Source organism: Boleophthalmus pectinirostris, unplaced genomic scaffold (assembly GCF_026225935.1).
Source record: "Boleophthalmus pectinirostris isolate CB_2022bp ecotype Guang Dong unplaced genomic scaffold, ASM2622593v1 HiC_scaffold_19, whole genome shotgun sequence".
Taxonomy (NCBI): Eukaryota; Metazoa; Chordata; class Actinopteri; order Gobiiformes; family Gobiidae; genus Boleophthalmus; species Boleophthalmus pectinirostris.
Genome location: NW_026571140.1, coordinates 23,843,145 through 23,867,677, shown reverse-complemented (window position 1 = coordinate 23,867,677; position 24,533 = coordinate 23,843,145). Strand labels below are relative to the sequence as shown.

At 37.8% G+C, this 24,533-nt stretch overlaps 2 protein-coding genes across 3 annotated transcripts; both read right to left on the bottom strand.

The window, feature by feature from the left end:
• Positions 1 to 571: 571 nt before the first annotated feature.
• sinhcafl (SIN3-HDAC complex associated factor, like) lies at positions 572 to 4,568 on the bottom strand. The gene is given in 7 exon segments (XM_020939038.2): positions 572 to 2,587; positions 2,672 to 2,822; positions 2,904 to 3,018; positions 3,100 to 3,163; positions 3,165 to 3,194; positions 3,286 to 3,441; positions 4,454 to 4,568. Coding segments are annotated over 6 exon segments (672 nt in total). The 5' UTR covers positions 3,414 to 3,441; positions 4,454 to 4,568; the 3' UTR covers positions 572 to 2,403.
• Positions 4,569 to 4,900: 332 nt separating this feature from the next.
• On the bottom strand, positions 4,901 to 24,324 carry dennd5a (DENN/MADD domain containing 5A). 2 transcript variants are annotated; one of them, XM_055154424.1, is made up of 23 exons: positions 24,093 to 24,324; positions 18,621 to 18,692; positions 17,882 to 17,991; positions 17,119 to 17,797; positions 14,702 to 14,889; positions 14,186 to 14,497; positions 13,188 to 13,403; positions 12,762 to 12,996; positions 11,501 to 11,651; positions 11,300 to 11,393; positions 10,765 to 10,869; positions 10,430 to 10,561; positions 10,192 to 10,344; positions 9,934 to 10,106; positions 8,906 to 9,034; positions 8,491 to 8,612; positions 8,261 to 8,406; positions 8,028 to 8,146; positions 7,768 to 7,949; positions 7,492 to 7,574; positions 7,144 to 7,267; positions 6,891 to 7,059; positions 4,901 to 6,248 (listed from the first exon to the last, which is right to left on the bottom strand). In XM_055154424.1, exons 1-23 carry the CDS (start codon positions 24,190 to 24,192, stop codon positions 6,065 to 6,067), a joined length of 3,978 nt encoding a protein of 1,325 aa, XP_055010399.1. In that variant the 5' UTR covers positions 24,193 to 24,324; the 3' UTR covers positions 4,901 to 6,064. The 2 variants fall into 2 exon arrangements, with proteins under 2 accessions (XP_055010399.1, XP_055010398.1); XM_055154423.1 differs by lacking the exon at positions 10,765 to 10,869 and having other exon boundaries at positions 24,093 to 24,323.
• Between the last annotated feature and the right edge of the window lie 209 nt (positions 24,325 to 24,533).

Genomic DNA, 24,533 nt, shown 5'->3' with positions numbered 1-24,533 from the left:
ACCAACACAGTTAGTCCAACCCCAAAGTGCAAACTTTACAACAATCACAGTAGCCTCTTTAGTTGAGTTTTTTATTCGAAACAGAAGCTATACGTAACATTCTCACAGTGAGAATTAGGATTACATTTATGGGGCCAGGGTAGGCCCAAGTATCATTATATTTAATTTTTTTTTCAGTAAATTAAAAATGTTATATTATTATTATTTTAAACAAATTAACCAATCAGCCCGGTGGTAGCGCATTGTAGTCAGTCCCCAACCAATTTGATTATTTCCGACCTCTCCTGAACAGAGAGCGCAGTGTCTCCTCATACAGTTGACGTAGGCCATCTGGTGGTAGAAGTTAGAATTACTTAAAAAGTTGCAGAGCGCTATCTAGTGGTACAACTTTAAATCACATGTCTTCAATGAGATCAATTAAGTTAAAGGAACCGTATGTAAGATTAAAATTTCCATAACAGGACTTAACTGTGTCCCTAGGTGCGTGATAGTCAGGCATGGTCAAATCACATATAGCTCTTACTGGTAACAATTGTAATGCTGACCGATACTTAATTAGGTCTATAAAAACATTGGACGTGGGCAATGTTATAATTTGGGTGTTTTGGTTCTCAAGACGATTATCCAATCAGATGGCAGAATGAGCTTCGGTCTCTCATTTGGGTTGCTAATTTCAATGCTTAAATCTTTGGTCTGAATAGTCTATCTAATGTGCTGAGGATATCTAAAGTCTATCCTCAGCACTTGCAACAACTCATGAATCAGTGCTAGTGTGATATGTGCAGTTTGTGATTCTTAAAACTGTACTACAGTATTCTATTGTCAATACTTGCATACAGAATACCCACATTTTGGGGGGACACTTTATTACAGTAATTATCTACATTGTGGTACAGTATACAAAAGCATTAAAAAAAACATCCACATTACGTATTCAACAGAAGTGCACAAAAATAAAAATAAAAAAAACGACTTCTCAGAGGCTCAACACCAGTTTATCATTTCAGTAAAAAAAAGGTCTAGTCATAAATAAATATAAATTACAAAAGTCCAAAATTAGGGCAATTCCTAAGGCACATTGTTCATCCAAAATGTGCCTTTTGAAAATATGGCAACGCCCTAAGGACAGAAAAAGCTTATTCCAGAATAAAGGGAAGCAGCATCATTTTAAGAATTATAACAAGCTTAAGCACTTTACCCTGCCGCACAAACGTGTATACACCAGCAGCTTCACGTGAGGTGTTTGTCAATTACAGATGTTTTGAGACTGCAAGAATTGAGATGGTTATGCACTGTGACTAAAATTATAAAATTTTAGCATTGTTTAAAAGTTTAAACACAAGACAGAGTTTTATGTAGGGGAATTATTGCTGAAGAAAGTGAAGCTTTGTCCGTAAAAATTTGGTTTAGAAGAAAATCCACTTCAACCTATAATAGCAGAAGTGAAAAAAGAGCCCAGAGACCTCCCAACATTCAAAATGTCTGCATAGTTTGAACAATTGTATCTTCAAAGTAATCAAAGATATTAACAAGTCGCTAAAAGCTGCAACTATAATCCCTGTATTTTTTTTATTTATTTAAAACTGTATCCCTATTCTAAATGGCTTTAAATGGAATGTGTGAAACTAAGTTGGAAAACAGATAAACCGGTTTGGTATAAGAAAATCGAGTTTTCAGCATCTTCTGTCAAAAAAACACAGAAGTAGTGGTAGAAATTCCTGATAAAAAAAAATGTTTCAAAGTACCAAACGCTTAAATGTTGTATTTACAAAACATTGTGTTTACAATGTGCATTGCTATGTGACAGACGGCTGTACAAAAAAAAAAAAAAAAAAGGCAGGGGAATGTACTGCATGCATGGGTTCAAATTTTCTAATTAATTCACCAATAAATTGAAAAATTAAAATGGCTGTTTTTTTACACTTTAAATGGAAAAAACTGAGTTATCATTATCAACACAATAAAAGCTAACAAGTTCATTAACAGCTAACATACTAGACATTTTGCTGGTGTCAGGATTAGCCCTTTTGTGCTAAAATATCTACGGAGTCACAAGTGAAACATTTACAACAAAATCATGGTAATATAAAAAAGATGGTATTAGAGGAAACTAGTGACTGTTCTTCAGTATTGATATGTATAAAAACATGTTATATTTACAATGTGTAGATCATTTTCTAGAAAAATAAACAAAGGCATCTTAACAAAATAAGTCCTCCTATAAATAATACTAATGCCCATTTTTTTTCTCTTTTCATCTTTTTGTAAAAAAGTATACAAACTAATAAAAATGATGAACCGAGTAAACTATGCTATTTATTAACGTAAAAAGATAAGTCTGCCACTGGAGACAAATCCAGGTGAATGCCATGGATCACCATATAAAGTGTACAACAAAAGCCATCACCAGGTGTCTTTAATATCTTCCGGTAGTTGTGGAGGAAGGGACTCTGGGAGGTGTGTGGCCACCTGTGTGGATGCCAGCGTCTTCTGCTTTTTGGTACTGCAACAGGGTTTGAAAAGACGAGGATCAATGATGACCTCACCAAAGCGACCTTTGTAGACTATCCCACAGCACACCTTTTGCCTATGAAGAGAGGATTTGATTTGATACTTGCTTGGTATAAATATCAAATGATACATTATGAATTTACAATATGTGCCAACATACCGCTTCCAGTATGACCGATCCAAAAAGGAGTAGATGGACGGAGATGACCTCCTTTGTTTGGATTCAATATCTGAACCATCATCCGATTGGTTGCTGTAAGTGGGGGACTGAGCTGGAGACACACTCGAGGTAGTGCTATGGGCATCAGAATCTGGAAGGACAATACATGTAAATTATAACAATTAATATGCATTCATGTGAATGAAACAAGGAGGTAAGAGAGTAGTCATACTTTGTCGTTTTAACTTGTGAAGCTTCTTTAACTTGCTTTTTTTCTTTCCATCGCTGTTCTTCATCTTCTTGGGTTTTGTCATTTTGAAACCTGGCCCTGCCCGAGCATCAACCACCTGCACAATCACAAGAACATTTACTTTTCATAATTCATTTTATATAGTCAGATAATTAATGTTGCCCAGAAGCATACTTACATGGTTCCAGTTCTTCTTGGATCCATGGGGTAATTTCTTCCACCTTTTTACCAGTAAGACACAGGCAAATATCTCCAACACGCTCCTCTGACAGCCTAAACACGTGAATGTAAAGAAAATTGTGTTACAACATATGAATACATGTACAGATGCCTTAACAAACATTGTTTATTTAAGAAAACATACCCAAAGCAGAGCCTGAAAGTTTCTTCGTAACGACTGCTGTCTGTAAAGCGGGAGCTGGAAGATTTGGTCTTGCAGATGCAGCAGCCGTCATTACTCCGGTATATCTTTGACTTGTGAAATCCAAACATAGTCTGACGCTGGTGTAAAATAGCAAATCTGCAAAATATATATATATAAAAATGTTGCAGTCTTTGTGATACAAAGACCGAGGACCGCAGTGCACAGTTTACTACTGAGAGGGGGCGGTTCCAACACGCGCAGACACAAGCGTGTCCATTCTTAAAATATTTAAACTTAACATATAAATCCACTAAGACACTATTTCGTCGTCTTTCAAACCCAATAAAAGCCGTAAACAGTGTCTGCTTTATATTTTAATGATAATGCATACAATAGAAGTGATAACATAAACCATATCGCACAAACACGCACTTATATTTGCCACCCAGATACAAACATAATGTACACATTACGATTTCCCGACAGTCGTAGATGTGATTTTAACGCGCACATCTAAATCTTACGGTCAGTCGCATCTAGTGCAAACCGATCTTGTCAACGAGATCACATCTGAATAAAAATTGACTTTTGGATTGTAAAACGTCAAGAAAATAACCATTAACACGTCAATCATCTCGTTAAGTGAATTTATCGTGCAGAAAATGCATTTAGCGGTGAAAACACATTGCATTTGGAAAGTGGAAGCAAAAAGCGGGATGCAGCTCTTTTTGAAGTCAAGAAACAAAAAGCTATGGAGCCAGACTTGAATTTTGTTTAACATTAGTAGTAACTAATCAAATATGCAAACACTTCGTAATGTTCATCCCGGGAAATGCATGTAAAATGTTTCAGTTAAGTGACAAAGACCTTGCTTATCCCTTTAAATTCCAACTTTTGCTTCGGTGAGCGCCAAATACGGTTCATTGTTGTTAGCTTTTAGCATGTTAGCTTAGCCAGAGCTGCTAACGCAACCACGCCACGCTCTCATTGACTTCCACGTTATCCCATTGTCGAGTCGGCTTCTCTTTGTATATTGCGCTAAAACATCTACCACAAAGTCGTCAGCTTGCAATAACAACGCAAAAATATATTCAACATCATACTCAAACATTTTGAAGGTTAAATCAAAAGCTTATTTTTTGTTAAAAGCAAATAAGAGTAGACTTACTGGACAAAAACTTTGAATCTTCACCGTATTCGCTTCCCACAGTGCGCATGCTCACACTACTGCTGCATACAGCTGTGCATTAGAATAACATTTGCATAAAAAAGACGAATGAAAGGGTCGGGCTAAAATGACCATAAAAGGACTGTAGCTGTCGCGTTTGAACATCACCTCCACCAATCAGCGTTTACCACACATCCCTCTCGTCAATGTGGCATGCCGGGAATTGCAGTCAGACAGAGAGATCGGGCCTTCCGCAAGTACAACCTATCGGTCTTTTCTGAACTCAATGTCCCATAATTCATTTGCGCCAAGCCTACAAAGAAAAACAGCTACGTGACATGGCGCGAACGAGTTTGTTTACATTTTTAGCAGCTGAAAATATTAAACATGCATGGGTCATGGGCAAATACAGTCTCGTACTTGCAATTATGAAAGAGAAGTAGTCCCTTTAGCATTTCAGATGCTTTATTTTAGTACATTTTTACACTGTACACTTAGTAAACACTACATTACACATGTCAATAAATGTACAACAGTTTTTGAAAACAAAAATATAAATCTTCCAAGATGCTCATGGACTGTACACAGATGGGCACAACACAGTCATTTCAGACATTGTTGGCACAGAAAGAAGTCCTTCACATACCATTATTTCTTGTTCTGTACAGTCCATTATAAGAGAAAGGGCCCAGTAGTAACTCTTTGTGGTGTTATAGTGATAACTTTGATTTTGTTTTACAGATTTTGCATAGCAAGAAACTATGATGATGAGACCAGTGAGGAAAAACATGGTCACAAAAAGCATGTCATTTTCTTCCAGGTATGAGCTGGGTAGGCTTACATGTAGTGTAAGGGAACATTGTGTGATAAGGGCAAAAGATGTCCAAAGATATTTACAATAAGGTTATCAATATGATCCATAAAAACCTGGGTGGGGTGACAGACCAGTTAATTGGGATCCTCGCTTCCTTTTAACCAAACACAATGTCTGCTGTTGGAGAAAAGTCTGCTATGTCATACTCATGCATGATCTTCATTCACAGCAAATAATAAAATATTGGCATTTTCCCAAACCGTAAAATAAATGTCATTCCTATAAAGGTAGGTGAATGCTATTTTACCACAAAGCCCCGTCATACACATACTTATAAAGCATACTACATCACTTGCTTTATGCTCTGCAATATGACATTGGAATCTGAGTTTACAACAGAGCAAGCAACTTGACAGATTTAACAAAATAATACTGTTTTATCTGAAAAATATAAACCATTTGATTCTCACTTTCCCTTAAATAGAACCATTATCAGCAGTTCACAATAACAAAGAAAATATTTAGCTTTCAACATTATAGCACAAGGTCATTGTCAGTAATGTGAAAATGGTCATAATAGAAAACATATTATAACATCTAATGGCAACATCATTCAGGATAAAAATATCAACATATGTTGAAAGGCTCATTGCACTTATTATATGGCAAATGTAACAGTAGCTTTAATATAAGCCAGAAATGTCCTTTGTTCAAGTCTGATCCTGCATAAAAAGTTTCATATATGCCTTGTATCAAGTTGTATGTTCCTGATGCGACTGTTGGGGAGTTGGTTTGGTTTAGATACCCACACCTTTGACGAGTGATGCCTCCAGGGTAATATTAAACTCCTGCAGAGTCTGAAGCACCCTGATCAGAGAGTTCACCAATGTCCGGTCTTTGATCAGTGCAGTATCCTCGTACATCTGAGTGGTGATCGGACAGTCTGCCAGCAACGCTATCCAGTGATGCAGCAAGTGATCCCTAAAGAAAGAAGTATATCTTTAATTTATTTGGACAGTTTTTTATTCCTGAGATGTGCTCGTCATTTGATAATAAAAAGAAAAGACGATGTAAAGTTGTATTTGTATCAATAGTAACAGAACCATCTCTGGCTATTGGTAAGAATGGCCCATCACTAATGCACTGGAGGGGGTTTCAATCACAACTTCCCCTGTCTTACGGCAAGCAACATCACCTCTATGTCTGTGGGGATGTGCAGTGTGATTGGGTCACTGGATGTAATTATTTGAAAATATAGATTTAAAATTTAACTTTAATGTCTACACAGTAATTGATGGCGTGTAATTGATATCTCCCTGAGTTTCATCAAAAGACCAGTCCATATTCCGTCAATGCTCTGATGCTGTGTCCTTTCACTGGAGGAAACCATTAAAATATCAGATTCTTTGGGAATCCTCACAGGGGATATCAAATTTTGTGGCTTTCCTCCAGATGACTATGTAGATCAGATTCAGAATGGCATGTTTTATTCACAATGCCACTTGAGCATCAACCCATAGTAAGACCTAGTTAGAAATATGTTTTTCAACTTTACATCATTGTCTAAAAACAGCATATATCACATACATCGTAATCATTAATCAGAATGGAAAAAAAGCCTACCTGGCTCCAAGGCAGACCAGCATTTGAAACTTCCCATCTTTGCCAATATTTCTAGGAGTGCTGTTGATGGCACGCATAAAACGACAAAAGTGGCGCACTCTGCTCTGCCAGTTTTCATCTGGATTCACCTCTCTCTGTTCAGCACTTTCAAAATAAACTTGGGATTTTTCTGTCGGTAAAGAAATAGGCATACATTTAATTCAGAGATACATACAATTTTAGAGCACAATACTACAAAACAGGACATATTTACCTAAAAAGTCCCAGATAAAGACATTTTTAAATAGACGAGGTGATTTGAATCCATGCTGGAAAACTTGCTCCAGAGCCCAGACAAGGCCATATTCTCCACACAGTAGAAGAGTTAAACTGCCCCTCTATTGAGAGATGAGAATATAAGTGTTTATTAAAACTATTATTTTATTTCAAAAATATGTTAATAATATAAAAACAATCATGCCATAAGATATAAGTTTAAATCATTAGGAAATTATTTATATGCTTCTTCAATAAAAGGACCACCAAGACCACACAAAGAATTTATGCAGGTGATGAATAATGGAGCTACACGTTGGAGCCTGTCTAGACGCCAGTCTCTCACCTCCTTTTCCGGCTTGTGGAAATGCTTCACAATCCCATTGATGGCTTCTCCAACTCCCTCCTGGATCTGCCCTGTATTTAGCTCTGGATAAGAACAAAGACAAAAAGATTAGATAATGCATGTAGTGACTTGTGCCCATGTCCATTATCAACATGACTTGAATGCAACTTGATGCAAATAAAACAGGTGAATAGATTGAAATATGCAGAATTATTTTTGGCATAAGTGAAAATCTAATAATTCAGCTAAGTAAGTTATGAAAAATAGGTGACTCACTTGGTTTACTGTTTGGCGAGATGGTGACAAACCTTCTCATCATGCCAGGCGACTGTTGCATTGGAGGAGTGCGGCACAATCTTTCATCGTTTTCAGTGCTTGGGGTCATAAGCTCTCCAACAAGAATCCTTTCTAGACTCCCATCATCCACGCCTTTGCCCAACCACCGACCGCAAGGAAATCTGCCAAAACAACATGTTTTAGGTCAGCAAGTGTTACAGTAAACAGTGCTTTACTACTACTGTACAAAATATACTTACTTGTATGTATGTCCTGTGATTTCATTGCGGACCAAAACACACTCCACAAGCCATTTAGCGTAGAGCCCTGAGTTATCGTGACCCATTTGCACTGTGGTCAGTTTTCCCAGATTCTGACACTAAAAACAAAAATAACTGACAATTAAATTTAACCAGCATAAAATATTACACATCTTAAAATTGGTTAGGTGTAATGTAAGCACTGATGAGCAAACATTGTCACCACGGCTAACCTCAAAAGTTATTTCCAAAGTATTCCTAGGGACCTGCAAAACACCAGTCTCAGCCAGTTCCCCAGAGACACACACCCAGGGGTTAGCTGTGAACATGGACCCACTTAACTTCTTACTGGAGATGACGACAACATGGTATGGGATCACTGTGAGGTAAGACACGGCAGGTAAATCACCCAAAAATCCAACTGTATAACACTTAATTGTTTTGACTTTATGGTGACCCTTACTGATTGTAGTAAAGACATTGGTGAAACAGAAGTAGTCCACTGCATTGAAGGAGAGAAGGTGATAAAGAAACTGCTCTTTCTCATCGTCACAACGCAGGAAGGCATAACGTTTGTATAATTTTCTGCACATCAAAAAAACAAAAATAGTTTATTATCAAATACAGTTTTATTTAATATATTTAATATAGCACTGTGATGGTAAAAGGGAAAAAGATGTTAGGTCACAGAGCCAGACAGCAGACCACTGACCTACTTCCACAGATGAATTAATTATGAAAAAGATGATCAATTATTTATTTAGAGGTAAAATGCATCAAGATGTTTTGCAATTTCAGTGATACAGATGGTGTGTGATGCGTTTCATAACAGAGGAAAATGTAGAGGTAAAAAATGAGTAAACAAATATTGTGCATACTTAGTGAGCTCATGATCTGAAAGCAGTTGTTTTAGGTGTCTGGAAAGTAACTTTTTCTCCATTGAGAGGCGAACCCAGGCCCGGGCTTTTCCCACATCCGTCTTGATTTCACTGATGTTCTGAATGTGCCTAAAAGGGAAAGAGAACAAGTAAAATTTTTGTCCAAATAGTTTTTATTCATTGGGTTTTTACCAAGTGTCGAAAATATTAAATGTTGTAAATTGCTATGCCAGTGTATTGTATGCTATTTATTTTCTCATTATTTTTACTCAGTTCCTGTGCATGTTTGTGTAGTTTACAAACTAGTCTGACCAAACATGCTTATTTCTGTGGTGTAGTGGCATTTCTAGAGTCAGTCCAATGTCATTGCTGTAAGCCACTATCATGCTTGGCCTGTCCAGACACATCTCCTTCCACTCCACCAGTGTCACGAGCTTTGTCTGCTCCATGAACATTTCTTCACGTTACCCCTCAACCCCCCTCCACCTTCACATTAGGTAACCTACTTTGCTCTGCTTGCTGTCTCCATGGTAACAGAGGAAAACCCCACCCCATCTTACTATTACAAAGCAAAATATAAACTAACATATATTTTATAACATTATATGAGGCAGATGATCTAACTGTGCCCAAAAGGTAATGGTTAAAGCTAAAATATATTAGTATTATTCACAAATACTGAAGATGTATTTCACAAACAGCATCAGATAATGGTGGGACAGCCAATCAGAATACAGTAGTGGGTTTGAACTTGCTGACCCCACCTCTCTTTGCATTGAGACAGGGGTCGAGTAATTGGGCTGGAAATAATGCACTGTTACACGACATCACCCCTCTTTCTTCCTACACACCCCATTCTCCCATTTCTGTGTTAAAGTACAGGAAAACAAGTTTACTGATGTGAATATATTTTATCAACAACTATATTTTTGATTTATTTTTTATCTTTAGTTTCCACAAGGGGGCAATCTCACAGAGATAACCCAGACGGCATCATTTAAATGTCTTTTTTAGACTTCAGGACTCACCTCATGTCCTGAATGAGAGAGATTTTAAGGGGGGGCATGGCTGACACTCCTCCGTCAGATTTACGCCTCTCTGTGTCGTGGATAAAACCTGAGGGCCCCAAACCTCCTGGAGTAGCGCTCTTCTCTTTGCTCTCCTGGTAGTGCAGCAGGTGGGACCACAAAGCAGACTTGCCCTAAAATTAAAATAGAAATGTTGCCACCCAATTCTACAAGGTATTTTAAAGCAGTGAACAATATTAAAGGTGTGGTTCAACTGACCTGTTTAACCTGCAGTCCATGGCTCCAGATTCTCTCCAATAAATCGCAAAGACTGGCAATCAAGGTGTTCTCCTCCACCCCTGTAATGCTGACCTCTCCGTGACCCAACTCCACCGCTTCCCGTCCCATCTTCTCAACTAACATACGTTTAGTCTGTGGGACGATACAAAATGATTCAATACAAGTTTATAACAAAACAATTGTCATAACAGGAAAAAGCAATGTAAAATGCACAAACCTTGTTCCTGCACTCCTTTAGTAGCCCTTCAACAAATTTCCAGTTAGTCTGAGCAATGACAGAAGGTGACAAGTTGGACAGTTTGGGTTGTCTGATGGTAGTGCCCAGATTTCTAGCTTCTTGAATATATTTCTGGAAAATAAAAATCATTATAAGAATGACAGAAACTCAACAGTTCCATTTCTTGAAAACAAAACACATATTTTAAAAAGAACATTGAAAATAAAGACACTTAAGCCTCTCACAAAACAAAGAAGCTCATAAAAAGTCTACTATATTGGCTGTTCTTTTTGCCCCAGTGGGAAAGCTATGGCCCAAACACTACAGACACATACCACATCCACAGAGACCGACTTTAAACAGGGCCTGAAGGATTGAGAGAGCCAGTAGTAGTCGAGAAACAGCAAGAGCTGCAGCTCCGGAAACAAACACTCTACATGCTGAGAGCGAGCGTGTGCCAGTGCGAAAGAAGCAAAAGAAAAGACAAACAAGAAGTGACAGACGTGTTAACCTACAAAAGCAGATAAATAAAAAAGTTTAATGCAAATAAAAACAATTATAATACCTACACCTTAATTAGCTTAATGAAGTATTTGTTCAAAATGAATACAATTTTATTCATGCCTTAATAAAAGATTCAGGCTTAGTAAAAACTTAAGGGATAGGGTTCATAGCTAGGTTATTGTTTAAGTACTTACTAAGCCTGGATCACATTTCCATTAAGAATTAAGTCCTTGTTCACGCTTTATTGAGGCTATTAAAAAGTGTAGTTATTATAAAATGTTACCCAAAACATAAAAGGAAAAAGAAAGATGGAAAGAAAGCCAAATGGAAATCATGCTCATCCCAGTTCAGAGCTGATTGAGTTACCTCTCTCTGGTCATTATCTAAATAAAGGTGCTCTGCATGCTGCTTCTGCCGATCTCTTCTCCTCCATTGGGCAGGAGCACTCCTCTTGGTCCACCTGCACAGGTCAATAAACATTCACAATCAATATAACAGCATTAAATCGCATTTCCAATACCATAAAATACAATTTCTTATGCTGTAGTTATTATATAGTTCGCATACTTGTTGGTAGTGGGCCCAGAAGAGAGTACATCGGACTGGAGTCGAGGGAAGAAGCCCTGCTCATAGCGGCCCTGTCCAATCTTCATGTCGAGCAAATGTGGGTGCAGGGCAGTGTGATCAATCTTGTGGACTCTCATTTCAATGGCTTTTTCTTAAGTGGACACAGACAGACATTTAACAATCTACACTAAATTAACTGAAGATTTACAAATAACACGGACATGGCTTTATCAATCAGGCAATGTCATCTAAAATGCTGTACTTTTAGATGGGCTCTTAGTGGTTACAGAGAAAGGCTCCAAGCAAAACCCCTCTCAAACACCCACAGAGCAGACAAGAGTGACAAATAATTGCTGTCTAATCCTCATTCATTTCTTAACAAGAAAAACATTTTCTCAGAGTTTTTTATCTGAGTGCAGAGAATAACAACTCACCCACACATACACACAATCTCCTGTCTAAATGGAAGCATTCAAAAGTCCAAGTAAAGACAAAAACACTCAAAGTAACAAATAAAAAAAAATAAAAAGAGTGTAAAGATCTTCAACAACCAGTAAAGAGTGTATAGAGTCAGCAGCAGGATAAAGACATTGCATTACTAAAGTTTTTAAGGGAGATTATCTGTGTGCAATACAAAGAGGATTCAAAATAATGGCCATAGTATGGAGCTCAACAGTGACCACTCATGTAAATTTTCATTTTTTTCATAGACCTTTCGAAAAACAGTAATATTCAGTTGTGCTTTTTTTTTTTTTTTTTTTTTTTTAAGTCACTGGGAATAATTAAAAAGGTAAATTTACTTTCAGAACAGCAAGCCCCAAAGTGGGAGGGAATTTTGAACTTCATTAGATACATATTAGAGTTTTGATGTATTATTTTTTATGATTTATTGATATAACAATATATGAACACAGAAATTGAGCCCTTGCTATATTTAGAACAAATAACTAATACTGAAATCCTAATGCACTGCACACATTTGGAGTAACCACCACCAAGGGATATACGGCAGAAGGAAATATTACGAATGTGAGTTGTGTCATTTTCAGGCCCAATTACATGAGGTCCAGGAGCAAAAAAAATCAGCTTTTTCAAATCTCTTTTTTAGTAGATTGTCTGCAAATAACACATGAATCGATAGACCCATTAACTGTTAAATATTGCACCTAGTCATTTATTCATCATGTAAACAATAAATGAAAATAAAGTGCAACATTTTTACAACAAATCTTTGACCTACAATAAAAGGAAGATGAATTACCTGCTTCTTCGATGTTGGTGCATTTCTGGTACATGGAAGTGCGTAGAGTGGGCGTGCGAACGTTTAACATGCGTATTTTATCAACCCGCGAGTCAAACACCCTCAGTGTGTGTTCTTTCTCCTCATCATCATGACAGAGGATTTTACTGTCAATGAACGACGCAAACATCTGAGTCTCAAGGAATCGGGACAAGAAGGGCAGGTACGGCTCTGGTTGGTCTGAGAGGAAGGAGGCCTGGAGACAAAAAAGCTTGTGTTAGCTTAAAAGGGCACATCAAAACTGTTCTTTTATCTTTAATTGCTACATTAAACTATGGTGCAACCCAAAAATTAGTATTTATACATGGCTTAATATATATTTTTCAATTTACAAAGCTTTTACGTCTTTTTTTCAGTTTATAGTCCTTATTAACTTTTCTTGAATACCTTGTCAAAGTTCTGCATTTGATCCCGGTTGGTGAACCAGGACTCCTTGTCTTGGCTTGGCTGGATGACAAACACCTCGTAGTCTGCAAACATCTGAGTGAAACGGTTGGCGAAGACTTCCCGAACATGGATGTTGAGCTGATGCATCTTCAGTTCCTCCTCATCACAATGAGCCCGAGCATCTCTGATCCCACTGGCATCCTCCCGAACCTCCAGCTGATGGTAAAAAAAAGGCCAAATTAAAGGGTACAGTAGAATTAAAGTATAAAGTGTGTTTTGATTGTATCCCAATTTATACCAATTATTCTTTGACTGGCTGCCTGAGAATACAAGGGCATGGGAACAGAAGTCAAGGATATCAGCTGTGATTTATGACTCGCCACAGCCTGAAAGGCTACATCTATCTTTAGAAAGTCAGTAGGTCAATCGTACAGATGCCAACACTATGGGGTTAAAAGACAGATAAGACCTCTACAGTAACATGTTTTTAAAATGAGATCAGAACACAAAAGGATGACAGGCTCATAATAACCAGGGGAAAATTAATTTACAAAACTGGTTCAGATAAAACATGAAAATAATAGTACATGTAACTATTTTATCATGGCACTGAGAATAAATGAGGAATAAACACTATAAATCAATAGTAAAAAATCAAAATAGATGGCAAATTAGCAAACCGCAACTTCCATAAATAAAACATTACAATTGCTTGTTATGGCAATAGAGTACCTCCCTCTAGTGGATTTAAAGTGTTACTACAAAATTATTTATGCCTTCATTGATTTAAAAAAAAAAAAAAAAAAAAAAAGATTTATAAACATAGTATATATATATGATATTTGCTTTAATTAATTAATTAATTGCAAACAGATGAACCAAATGTTTAAAGTGTACAGTGTCTATTTTAAGTTCCAAATATTTTTCATCAGTAGAAGCATCCCTATAGTGGCTGATAAACAAAAATCCCAGTGTGCATTTCGCATCACACTTCGTACCTTCTCCAGGCTGACTCCTGTTCTCTTCACCAACGCCTGAAGCCTGGCGATAGTTTCATTCTCTCTCAGCAGGTAGGAGTTGAGTGGTGATGCCAAGTTGCCATTGCGCTTGTCTGAAACCACATCCACTGAGCGCAGGCCTCTGTATTTGGGCTGGCTGTCGCTGGAGTGTGGACGTCCTTCTGGAGAAATGCCAAATGACATAAGGATCTCAGAGATCTCTTGGATAAACTCCAGTTTGTTGGGAAACTGAGGTAGCTCCTCTGGTAGTTCAATGAAGTGGTTGTCAATGTCGACAAAACATAAATTAGCCTGTAGAGGACAGAGATTTTTATTTTAACTATTCATACCCACACAAAAAACATTGCCTTTAGGCTAAGAAGACAGTTGGAAATGTTACATCTACAATCTACTCTAGTATTAACAGTATAACAATGTTGGGTGCCTTTTGTCCATTTAGGAATAACCTTTTCCTACAACAAATTTTAGGGAGGTCAAAAACAACTTTAGCTGTACCTCTTGAGGCAGCTCTAGTTTAGTGCGGTCGTCCTGTCCGTTGGAGTGCAGCCCCATCAGATACGGCACAGGTGCATCCAAAAAGTGGAGAAGCGAGGCAGGCAAAATGGGAACATAAACGTGCTGCCACTGGAAGGGGAACATTAAGGCTGTGATGCTTTCTGCCACCGTCATCAGTCTCTGGTAATCTGTTTAAAATACAGGAACGCATCCATTTAAGGCATGGAGGTATAGACCGAAAATTAAAAAAACAAGGCAACATCTACAACAAAACAATTCAACATGTAAAAATTACATTGTTACAGTGGCCTTTACTTAACATTGTAATACATTGTGGATAATTCCTTACAGTTAAAGCAATACAATGTTTTGATCACCAGAATTGACCTAAAAACATAGGATCGATTGGAGTGCTCTCACAGGAAGGCTATATGACCTTTGAATTATCTTGACACGTCTTCACAAAGCACCTCGCTCATGTGCTTGTCAAATTCCTTTGTCATGAATCGTATACAAGGAAAGCATGTCTCCATCCGTCCACATCTGCATTCCTGATTTATCTGCTGACACCTTGGGTATAATGAGGAACAGTTGGGTCTCACTTGTCATGGTGCCAAAGCAAACACTTTTCCTTATTTTGGTCATGTGGTGTCCCATGGGGAGACGCTCATTCCCCCAGGCCCCTGTTCTAACCCCCTCTCAACAGGCCTCCTCTCTCAGGACAGAGACCAGAATACTAACACTTCTTTTCTTAAACCTTGCAGTATCAGTTTGCAGTATTAACCATACATTTTGGTGATATTTGCTTTCATACAATTTGTTTGAATGTCACTTATTGCCTGTATTTCATATTTAAGCCTTTTTGAACACTGTAGTTCATACCAGTACAAGGAGCAACAAAGTGAGTTTTTGTTATACCAATTTCTAGTCGATGTTTTTTTTTTTTTAGACTATTGGGGGCCACCATAGTCTATTCTATTAATGTGAAACTCTGTGTTTGGAAAACCCATATGACAAGCTAAGTTTAACATGTATCAATGACTCACGTTAAGGTATGTGCAGTAAAATGTGGCTGCTTTGGTTCCATCACTCCTATATAATTTTCTCTATGGCTGCCTGTCACTGAAAATCACAAGGATTTAATTGTAGCTTGCCACAACACTGAATACATTGAGTGACACATCTCTAGCCTCCCATCAGGCAGAAATGGGCTGAATATATTACCTAACAAAACGCAATTGTTCACAGTTTTGAGGAGATGTCAGCCAGGGATAGAAAGTTACATTTAATCAGAAAATGTGGACTTCAGCCTTTGATATTTTGCCAAGTTTCATTTTGCTCAGAGTGTGTTTAAATGCAAGTCCTTGTGTAACAACCCCCTGCTTCTTCTGAGAGGAAGACAGCCGGCCTTTAACTCTCACAACACCCTTCACATGCTCCGCAGTGATGAGCCTCTCGGGGGGAGGCATGATGTCACTTCTAACCAATAATAATCATCCAGCTCCACGTCTGTCCTCCCTGCCTCTGCGTCGCATGGCAACAGGACAGCTTTCCCCTCACGGCTGCACCACGGCCCCCTGTGCTTAGTCGACCACTTGCCTTTTTGGGCTATTGTAATGGATCCAATTACCATGCCAAGTCACCAACCCCAACATCTCTGTATATTTTCTAACCGCTCCATCTTTCTCGCTTTCTCTGTGCACTGTGTGGTCCTTGTGGGCCCACTATTGATAGATCAGCAATCAATAACTGAAAGTAAATGACTCATTAGTGTAATCCTAACCTTATGTTGTTGAAAATTTATGACATTTGATATTTCCTAGTATTTCTCAAAGGATCTCAAAGGGCCCTTTATTGCTTGTAAAAAAAAAAAAAAAAAAAAAAATCAATAGTTTCAAAATAGTGGTTTGTTTATGCATAAAATGGCAGTACATTTCCAGAGAGTAGCCAAACTCCTTTGTAAGTCAAATCAAAATTAACTCTAAAATTCAAAAGCAAAATATGAGGTATCTACAGTAAAACAAATTGTCTGACCATTGCAGCAAAAGTGAAAATAAAAGCTCACATATCCTCTAGCGCTGACTAAGTAAGCAACATGTTCTGTATTCATACTTTCAAGAAAACACTCAAGGTTACGTAATATGTGGCATAATAGCTCCAACAAGCACAGAGAAGACATCTGTTGTGGTGAAACCTCAAGCTACACTTTTTAAGACTATAAAAAGATGAGTCCTTGACCAGAAAGAAAAGAGCAAAAGCTAAGCATGACAGGGCACTTTTCTGTACAGAAACGTAAATGTAATAAAAAAAGGCTTGCCACTAGTTCAGCTGGTTTTGACTGCTTTGAAAGTACAAGGTGTATTGATGTTAAAAAAATTAACTTACAATAGAAACAGGCAGGGCAGGTCAGTACTTACGCTGTGAATAAAGTAGTATTTGCATCTCCAGCAGCGCACATGTGAAGAGCTGAAGTATGTTCTCCACTCCCAGCAGCTCAAACACCTCCCCAATGGCGAAGTCAAACAGTGGCAGCTCAGAAGTGCTGGGCCGCTGGCACACCACAGGTCCATACACCCCCGAAAACTTCAGCGAGCGTCCAGATGGAGGCAGGGGCACCTCATAGAGTATGTTGAAGACGTAACTTTCTAAAGGCAGAGGAGGAGGCTGCGGAGAGGACACTGCCTGGTACAGCTGCTCTAGCACCTTCCTACAGGCCTGGGCAAAAGCCATTGGTGTTATTAGACATATGCATTTAGAGACGAACAGAGTGTCACGGCTGATGTCGTAGGAGTTGAAGCGCTGTAGGCGGGAGATGGCAGGGGCGGCCTGCAGAATGGGCCTCTGCCGTGGCTCCTCTAGTCCTTTAGGAGGTTTGGGAGATGTGGGAGTGTGCAAGATGTCATACTGCTCTGCATTGTGCATGTGGTAAAGAGTCTGCATTGCACTGCAGATCTGCTTGCTGGTCACCTCCTCGAAGAAGGTGAGGGCAAAGCCATAGGTCCGAGAGCCATCCTCTCTGGTGATGATAAATGAGTGAAACTGGGGCTCTCGAGTGTCCACCTGTGTCCTAAACGACAAACCCTTTGGCATACAGAGCTGTGGAAAGTGCAAGAACAAGAATATGTTGATGAGAATAGACCACAACCATATGTCTTATCTGTATTGAATAAATACTCATACCATCCCCACAGCATCCTGGTCAAATGGATTCCATTCCACATTGTCTGGATAATGTGCTAAAACTTTGGATTTAAAAGTTCGTCGCAGTGGACTCTGCTCAAAATTCTCACCTGGGAAAAAAAAACAAAAAAAACAGAAAAGAAACGAAAGAACAAATGATTATTCCACAGACTACTTAATTTGACAATAGTTGGATCAAAAGCAGTGGGCTTAAGGTGCCAGGCAAAACTTCAGAAGGAAAGCGAGTCAGCAGTTTTGTATTTAGAAAAAGGTTGTATTGAATCATTTAAGCTGTCATGTGCATTATGGTCAAAACATTATATGCTTTTTGTCAGCTTTAATGTCAATACAAATTAACTTACAGTAGTTTTGACCCAGAGTTAAGCAGAAGTGATGCACACACCAGCAATAATAAAAGTCATTCATACTAAGGGTAAAGACAACATCAACCAAGCATCGCCCGTGAAGGGAGCACCGGCTGAGTGAGAGGAACAGAAGCGGTGATTGTCAAACATTGGCTCATTGTTTGCGGCTGAAGGAGCTGGTCAAAAAGAGCAGGGTGAGAAAACCAAGATAAGAAATATGGTGCAAAAATAACAGGCAAGTCCCCACACCTGCTCAGAAAAACATAGTGAAGATGTCAGATTAGGGAATAAACAAAGGTCAAAGGTTATAAGGTGCAGTGAAGGGTTGAAGCTGTGCCCAGGTTTTAAAGGGAGGTGTGTGTTGCCAGGGTTACCTTCATTTCCCCTTGCTAGTTTGCCACGCGCCCCATCTCTGAATTTAGTAGCTTCTATATACTGGCATAAAGCTACACAACAAATAAAACAACAAAAACAGAATTAAAATCCATGTTCTCAGTGGACAGCGCATCACTTCTGTTTGTGCAAACACAGCTGTGCTTCTGAGAGCTGGCTGCACACAGACACAGGGCATTAGCATGTCTCTGTCAGGTGGCTACGCTAAATTAAGCCAGCTGCTGGGGTTATGTACAAGGGTAGTGTTTTCTCCTCTTCATGCAGTCAGTGCTGTGCATGCAGAACACAAAAGCTGAAAAAAATAATCAACTGAAACCTAGGACTAGCTGTTAATAAATAAATAAAAGTTTTTGGCGTTTTTTTTGGTTTAAGTGTTTTTTTTAATTTTTATTATTGCATCTATAAATTGAAATCACACAAAATATTAGCTTCTTCAAACAACCTGGGCAGTCACAAGTCCAACGTAACACTGCAACACAAAGGTTCATATATTTGTGGTGTATAATTAGGGTGATAAAAATAGGCCACTAAAAAATATGTGTGTTAGAATCAATTGCAAAGTGAAGTAGATGATTGTTTTTTGTTTATTTTTCATTTGTTTCTTAACAGTTCTTTTTACACTTGAAAACCATTCACAGTAGGTTTTCCAGGTAAGAGACTGTAATTATGTAAGGTTCATTGATTAAAAGTCTTCTCCACAAAGATCCATAGCTGGCATGTAAAGATACAGCATGTCTGGCAAAGTAGTAGACACAGGTACACCAAAGTGTCTTGGCACAGAATCCACAGCCTTAAGGATTAGAGGCTTAATCTGCTGTGGTAACTTTCATAATCTGCCAACTCTGTAGAAAGTAGGTTACAAAGCTCAGACTGTCTTTTTGAAGGAGTGAGTCAGACACCAAATATATTATATATATATATATATATATATATATATATATATATATATATATATATATATATATATATATATATATATATATATATAGATATATATATATATATATATATGATGTGATGATTATTATATGTATATGTGATGTATATGTGATGATTTTAACATATTTATTGTGTAGGATTATTATTATACAAATTATTTCTGGGTGTGCAGTGTGTAGCCTTTTTGTTTGGGTTTCACTTCACTTTTTCTTGATGCAAGAAGCTGACAAGATTCTTGTTTGTGTCATAAGCCTGAGAGTCAAAAGACCTGTCACATGTTGATGATGATGCTGTTGAAAGATGAAAATCCTTAAGGCAAACACAGATAACAAAGAGGGCCCTCAGAAATAGTATTATGCAGCCAGTATTACTTGGTAAGATCAACAGTCTCTAAATAACTTGACCTTATATTTATGATTCATTAAATGTAGGGATATGATAGATAATTTATTTATTTACTTGAATTATCACAATTTTAAAAAAATCTTGACATCCCTATTCATTAACCCTAGACCTTTATTTTCACATATCTTAATTTTACAATTTGAAACAATTTTGGAGATTTAAAATAAAAATGTTTTCAAAAAGGCAGCAAAAAGAGAAGAGTAAAAATAAAAGTAACTAAACTTTACAGCATAATATTCTAATAAGGTAAATTATATTTCTGTACTGTTGATTTAATAGTGTATTCATGTTTTGTGCGCTTCTTGAGATTTTTGAACCTCAACCATCATTTACAGATACGTTTTAGCACATTTCTAAAGGAATGACATAAGATCATCCATTTTCCTTCAACATGATAATTCAAATGTTTAAATATTGTCTACCCCAGTACAGTATTGACAGTTTCATAACTGTCAGTGTCATCAACAAATTAAGCTTCAGCTGACAGTAAGAATGGAGCGGAAGCTGAGAGATAGACAAGCATCACAGAGCTGGTTTTGGTCGTCTCATAAAGCCAAGGACCACCCCCATATTTCAACTCTCTTCCTGCGTACACTCGCCCTCAAGACTACAGCAGCTCAGCCCACTCTCCTCATGTGTACTGCGCTCACAGGCTGAAGTCATCGGAAATATGATTTGGCTCTAAGTAGGAAAATATAGGATTAATGGTTATTGTTGTAGGAAAAAACAAATCTCTAGTGATAGAAAAACACCTACAAGAATATTTCTGGCCAAACAAGTGCAACGAGTAAGATTATGAAGGGAGGATGAAGGGAGGATGAAAATGCAACATAAAAGCATAATTACAAAGAATTAATGACTGGATTATGTACTGACTTTAATTACAGTCAAAACATCAAATTAACATCTATGCAACATGAACCAATCAAACTTTTGGGTTGGAAATGTTGACCATAAATGGTAAACAGTTAAATAAAATAGGATGAAGGAACAGTTCTGAATTTTACATTACATTTACAAGTATTATTTAATGTACATTTTTATAATTATTATTACGCACTGTAACAAGTGCACTCAGAAAAAAATACATAAACACATATTACTAATTTGTCAACTTTTTCAGGATATGATCTGCTTTTCTAGTCTTGTAGATCGCTCATTCATTATTCTGGCAGGCCAAGGTGAGTGCACAGGAAGTCACTAAACCCTATGTTAAGTTAGAGGTTGAACATTGTGCTCTGAGAACATCTGCTTGGAGGCGTGGGATTGGAGTGCAGAGAAAATACACTTTCTTAGGGACAAGAATGTGCAGGCTTAATTACTCGGTCCTGATGGGAAAGAATGTAAAGGGTGGCCTTTCAAGAGGGACCGGACAAATCACATGTGCTCTATGCAAACAGGGAAAGAACTACATTGCACACTAGGCTGACAGTGTCTACACAGGCTACAAGCAATATCAGAAAGATAAAATAATAAGATGAAGAAATTAATCAGGTAACAATAAATGTTTTTTTTGTATAAAAGTGTGTAAAAAGTACACACTAAAAAGACCAAAAATAAAACCTGTGTGCTAAAAGGTCCCTATCAATTAATTTGCATCAAATATTTAATTGACTAATAACTTATTACTACACAGTTCTAACGTCATATGAAATTCCCATAATATACATATATTTGTATAATAAATACACATTTTCAACTACAATAGAAAGAGTGCATTATAAATACATCACTGTGTTAGTATGGTACAGTGATAGCAATCTTCACACCTTTGAATATGTAAAACCCCACAAACTCTTATTATGCTTTCATGTTGTCCCATTGAATATATTTTTGTTTGCTGGGAAGGCTTTATGGGTGTCTGCCGGAGACATTGAAAAGGATATTTAGCATTTGAATGAGCGTGGCCAGTGTGCGAGTGTACTTATGTCCCAGTGCTCCAGTTTTCCAGTGAGGTCTATGAGGGAGCCAGTAATACAAATGCTAATACTCTCCATGTAGCCCAAAGTAGACTGACAAAAAGCGATGGTCATTATAACATTTTATTTCATTTATTCAACATGGGTCAGGGTTACTGCTTCAAAAATGAGGAACATAAGATATATATGAGAATCAGAGAGAGTGGCAAACTATTGGTCATGACATTTAAACTAATGGACTTTCAGTGTGGTGAGATTCATCAATCGATTAATCCAATTGATTAATAAAAAGAATAGATTGAATAAAAGATAGATTAATTGACCAGCAAAACAATTGTTACTTGCAGCTCCATTCTGTTAAGCACTGCTGAGTATCAAGCCATACAAATAACTCTGTAGGACTAAAAAGAAAAATGAGGCCAAACCACAACTGAGACGCTGCCATTCGTAGATGCATTTTACACCATGACCTTGATTAACTATAAACAAGGACTGATTCATCATCATCGTACCTGCAGCACACATTCACCACATTCACTGATATGATCAACAGTCTATGAGCTATAACAGTGGAATTTCCACTTCCTCTCCTTTCAGTAATTCCAATGTGAAACAGCTGATAAGGGCAAACCCCAACCTTCAAACAGCAAGCACCAATAAGATTAGAAAAAAAAAAATGTCTACAAAGCACTGAGAAAACTCTGTTGCTACTATAAATGTGCGTATGTGCTGTTGAAAGAGCCAAGATGTGAAAACATATCCAAAATAGTAACATTCAAATAAAGGTTTACAAATATACAGTACAGCTAAACTAAGCCAACCAAACCAATACAGCTTCTTTAAGTTTATTTTTGTCACTATTTCAGTAAAACCCTTTCAGGAAGAGGAATCAAGAAGTAGAAATGGGAAGTACAATGATTTTTAAGTTTGTATTGAAAGAGATACCTGAACTTTCTTTGATGAAGCCAAGGAGTTTCCCTGGACCGTGCTTAGTCATTTCCAACATGAGCTTACACATGAAATACTTTAATCTGATGTGAGCTGTGACATCACTCCAGAGAGCAAAAGTCATACAGCTGCTTTAAGGTCATCGCATCAGTGACTCGTCTAACCACAAGCATTGACAAATTCACCTCAACAGGTGCTCTAAGGAGGAATAACAGTAGATTCATTCACATCAGTTACTTAGTAAAGTACAGGTAACAAATCGTAGTGTTGAAACATTTGGTACTCAGGGTCTGTTAGGCAGAAATTTGATGTTATCTTTACCTCTCTCTAATCTTTTAAATTTTTCAATTGAGAGGTCTACCACAACCAACCCTCTGTTGTTAAAAACATGTATTTTCTTATATGGAAAAATAAAAAATGATCATATCAAATCAAAAATTGTTAGTCATCATTAGGGGGAAGGGATGGGGGGTGAGGAGGCAAGACCAATGTTATAGTCAATTTATTGCCACAACAAACTAGCAAACTAATACTTTTGAACATGATCCCTGCTACAGAAAAGTTAGGCAGTCCAATTACTACATGCATGTTTTCCTCCAGTCCTAAATAGGATCAAATATAGGACATGTTATCTTATATGAGCATATCTCTCCTGTATGCAAATAGGCATGATGGCCTTATATGCAAAAAAGCTAGTAACTTAATCTTCTTTAGATACATTTTTAAATATCCTGCTATGAAGCTACTACAAGGTTTCATGCACTGGGCGAATGGGTTTTCGGTCCTAGGTTAATCCTGCGGAGAACTCAACAGCCATCACCAACCATGTCAACATCTCTGTGTAAATAGCATTGTACACACGTAGCTTGACATATTATTGTAAAAGACAAGTCCATCGAGCCACAAACAAAAATAAGAGTACACGTTATACCAGGTTATAACGTGTTGACGAAGTAAAATGCATTCACACAAACATAAACAAAATGTACATAACAATCCAATAACCCTTGAGTGTACGAGCAGCGGAGACAGGCTGCTGCGAGGCCTTGCGTTATCCTCCCTGTGTACACACACACGCAGTCTACCCTGCACTCAACCACTGGCCTATTGTATGATTCAGAGCATTAAATACATTGACACAGCAAAATAATCACAATGTTTAACATATATAATGTTCACTGAGACCTGATTAAATATACCACAGCATCAGTACCGCATTACCCAAGTGGCTAGCGCGCTTACCGGACAGTTCGTCGGGCTCCAGTCCGCTTTCGGTGTCGAGTCCGCAGATCACAAAATAATCTGCGAATCGGCAAGAACCGGAGCTGAAGCCGGTGGTCATTTTGAGACTGGTCCAATGGTGCCCTTATGCTCTGGACGGGGAGCATATTAAACAGCCCCTGGGAGGTGATTTGCCTCTGCCATCACGGATGTCATCAGCGGTACTGAGCCTCGAAATCACTACCGATACTCAGCAGCGTTCAGAAACTGCAGCGACCGCAAGCACGTCCGGTCACGGCGCTTCAGAATAAAATCATCTTTAGAAAATCATCTTTAGTAATAACAGATCCAACCATGGGAGAATAACAAACAAACTGCCAGGAGGTGAGAAAACATGCATTTTAGTAGCATGAAAATGATGGCTGTTGTGGTGACATAATGATGAAACAATTGTTAGACCTA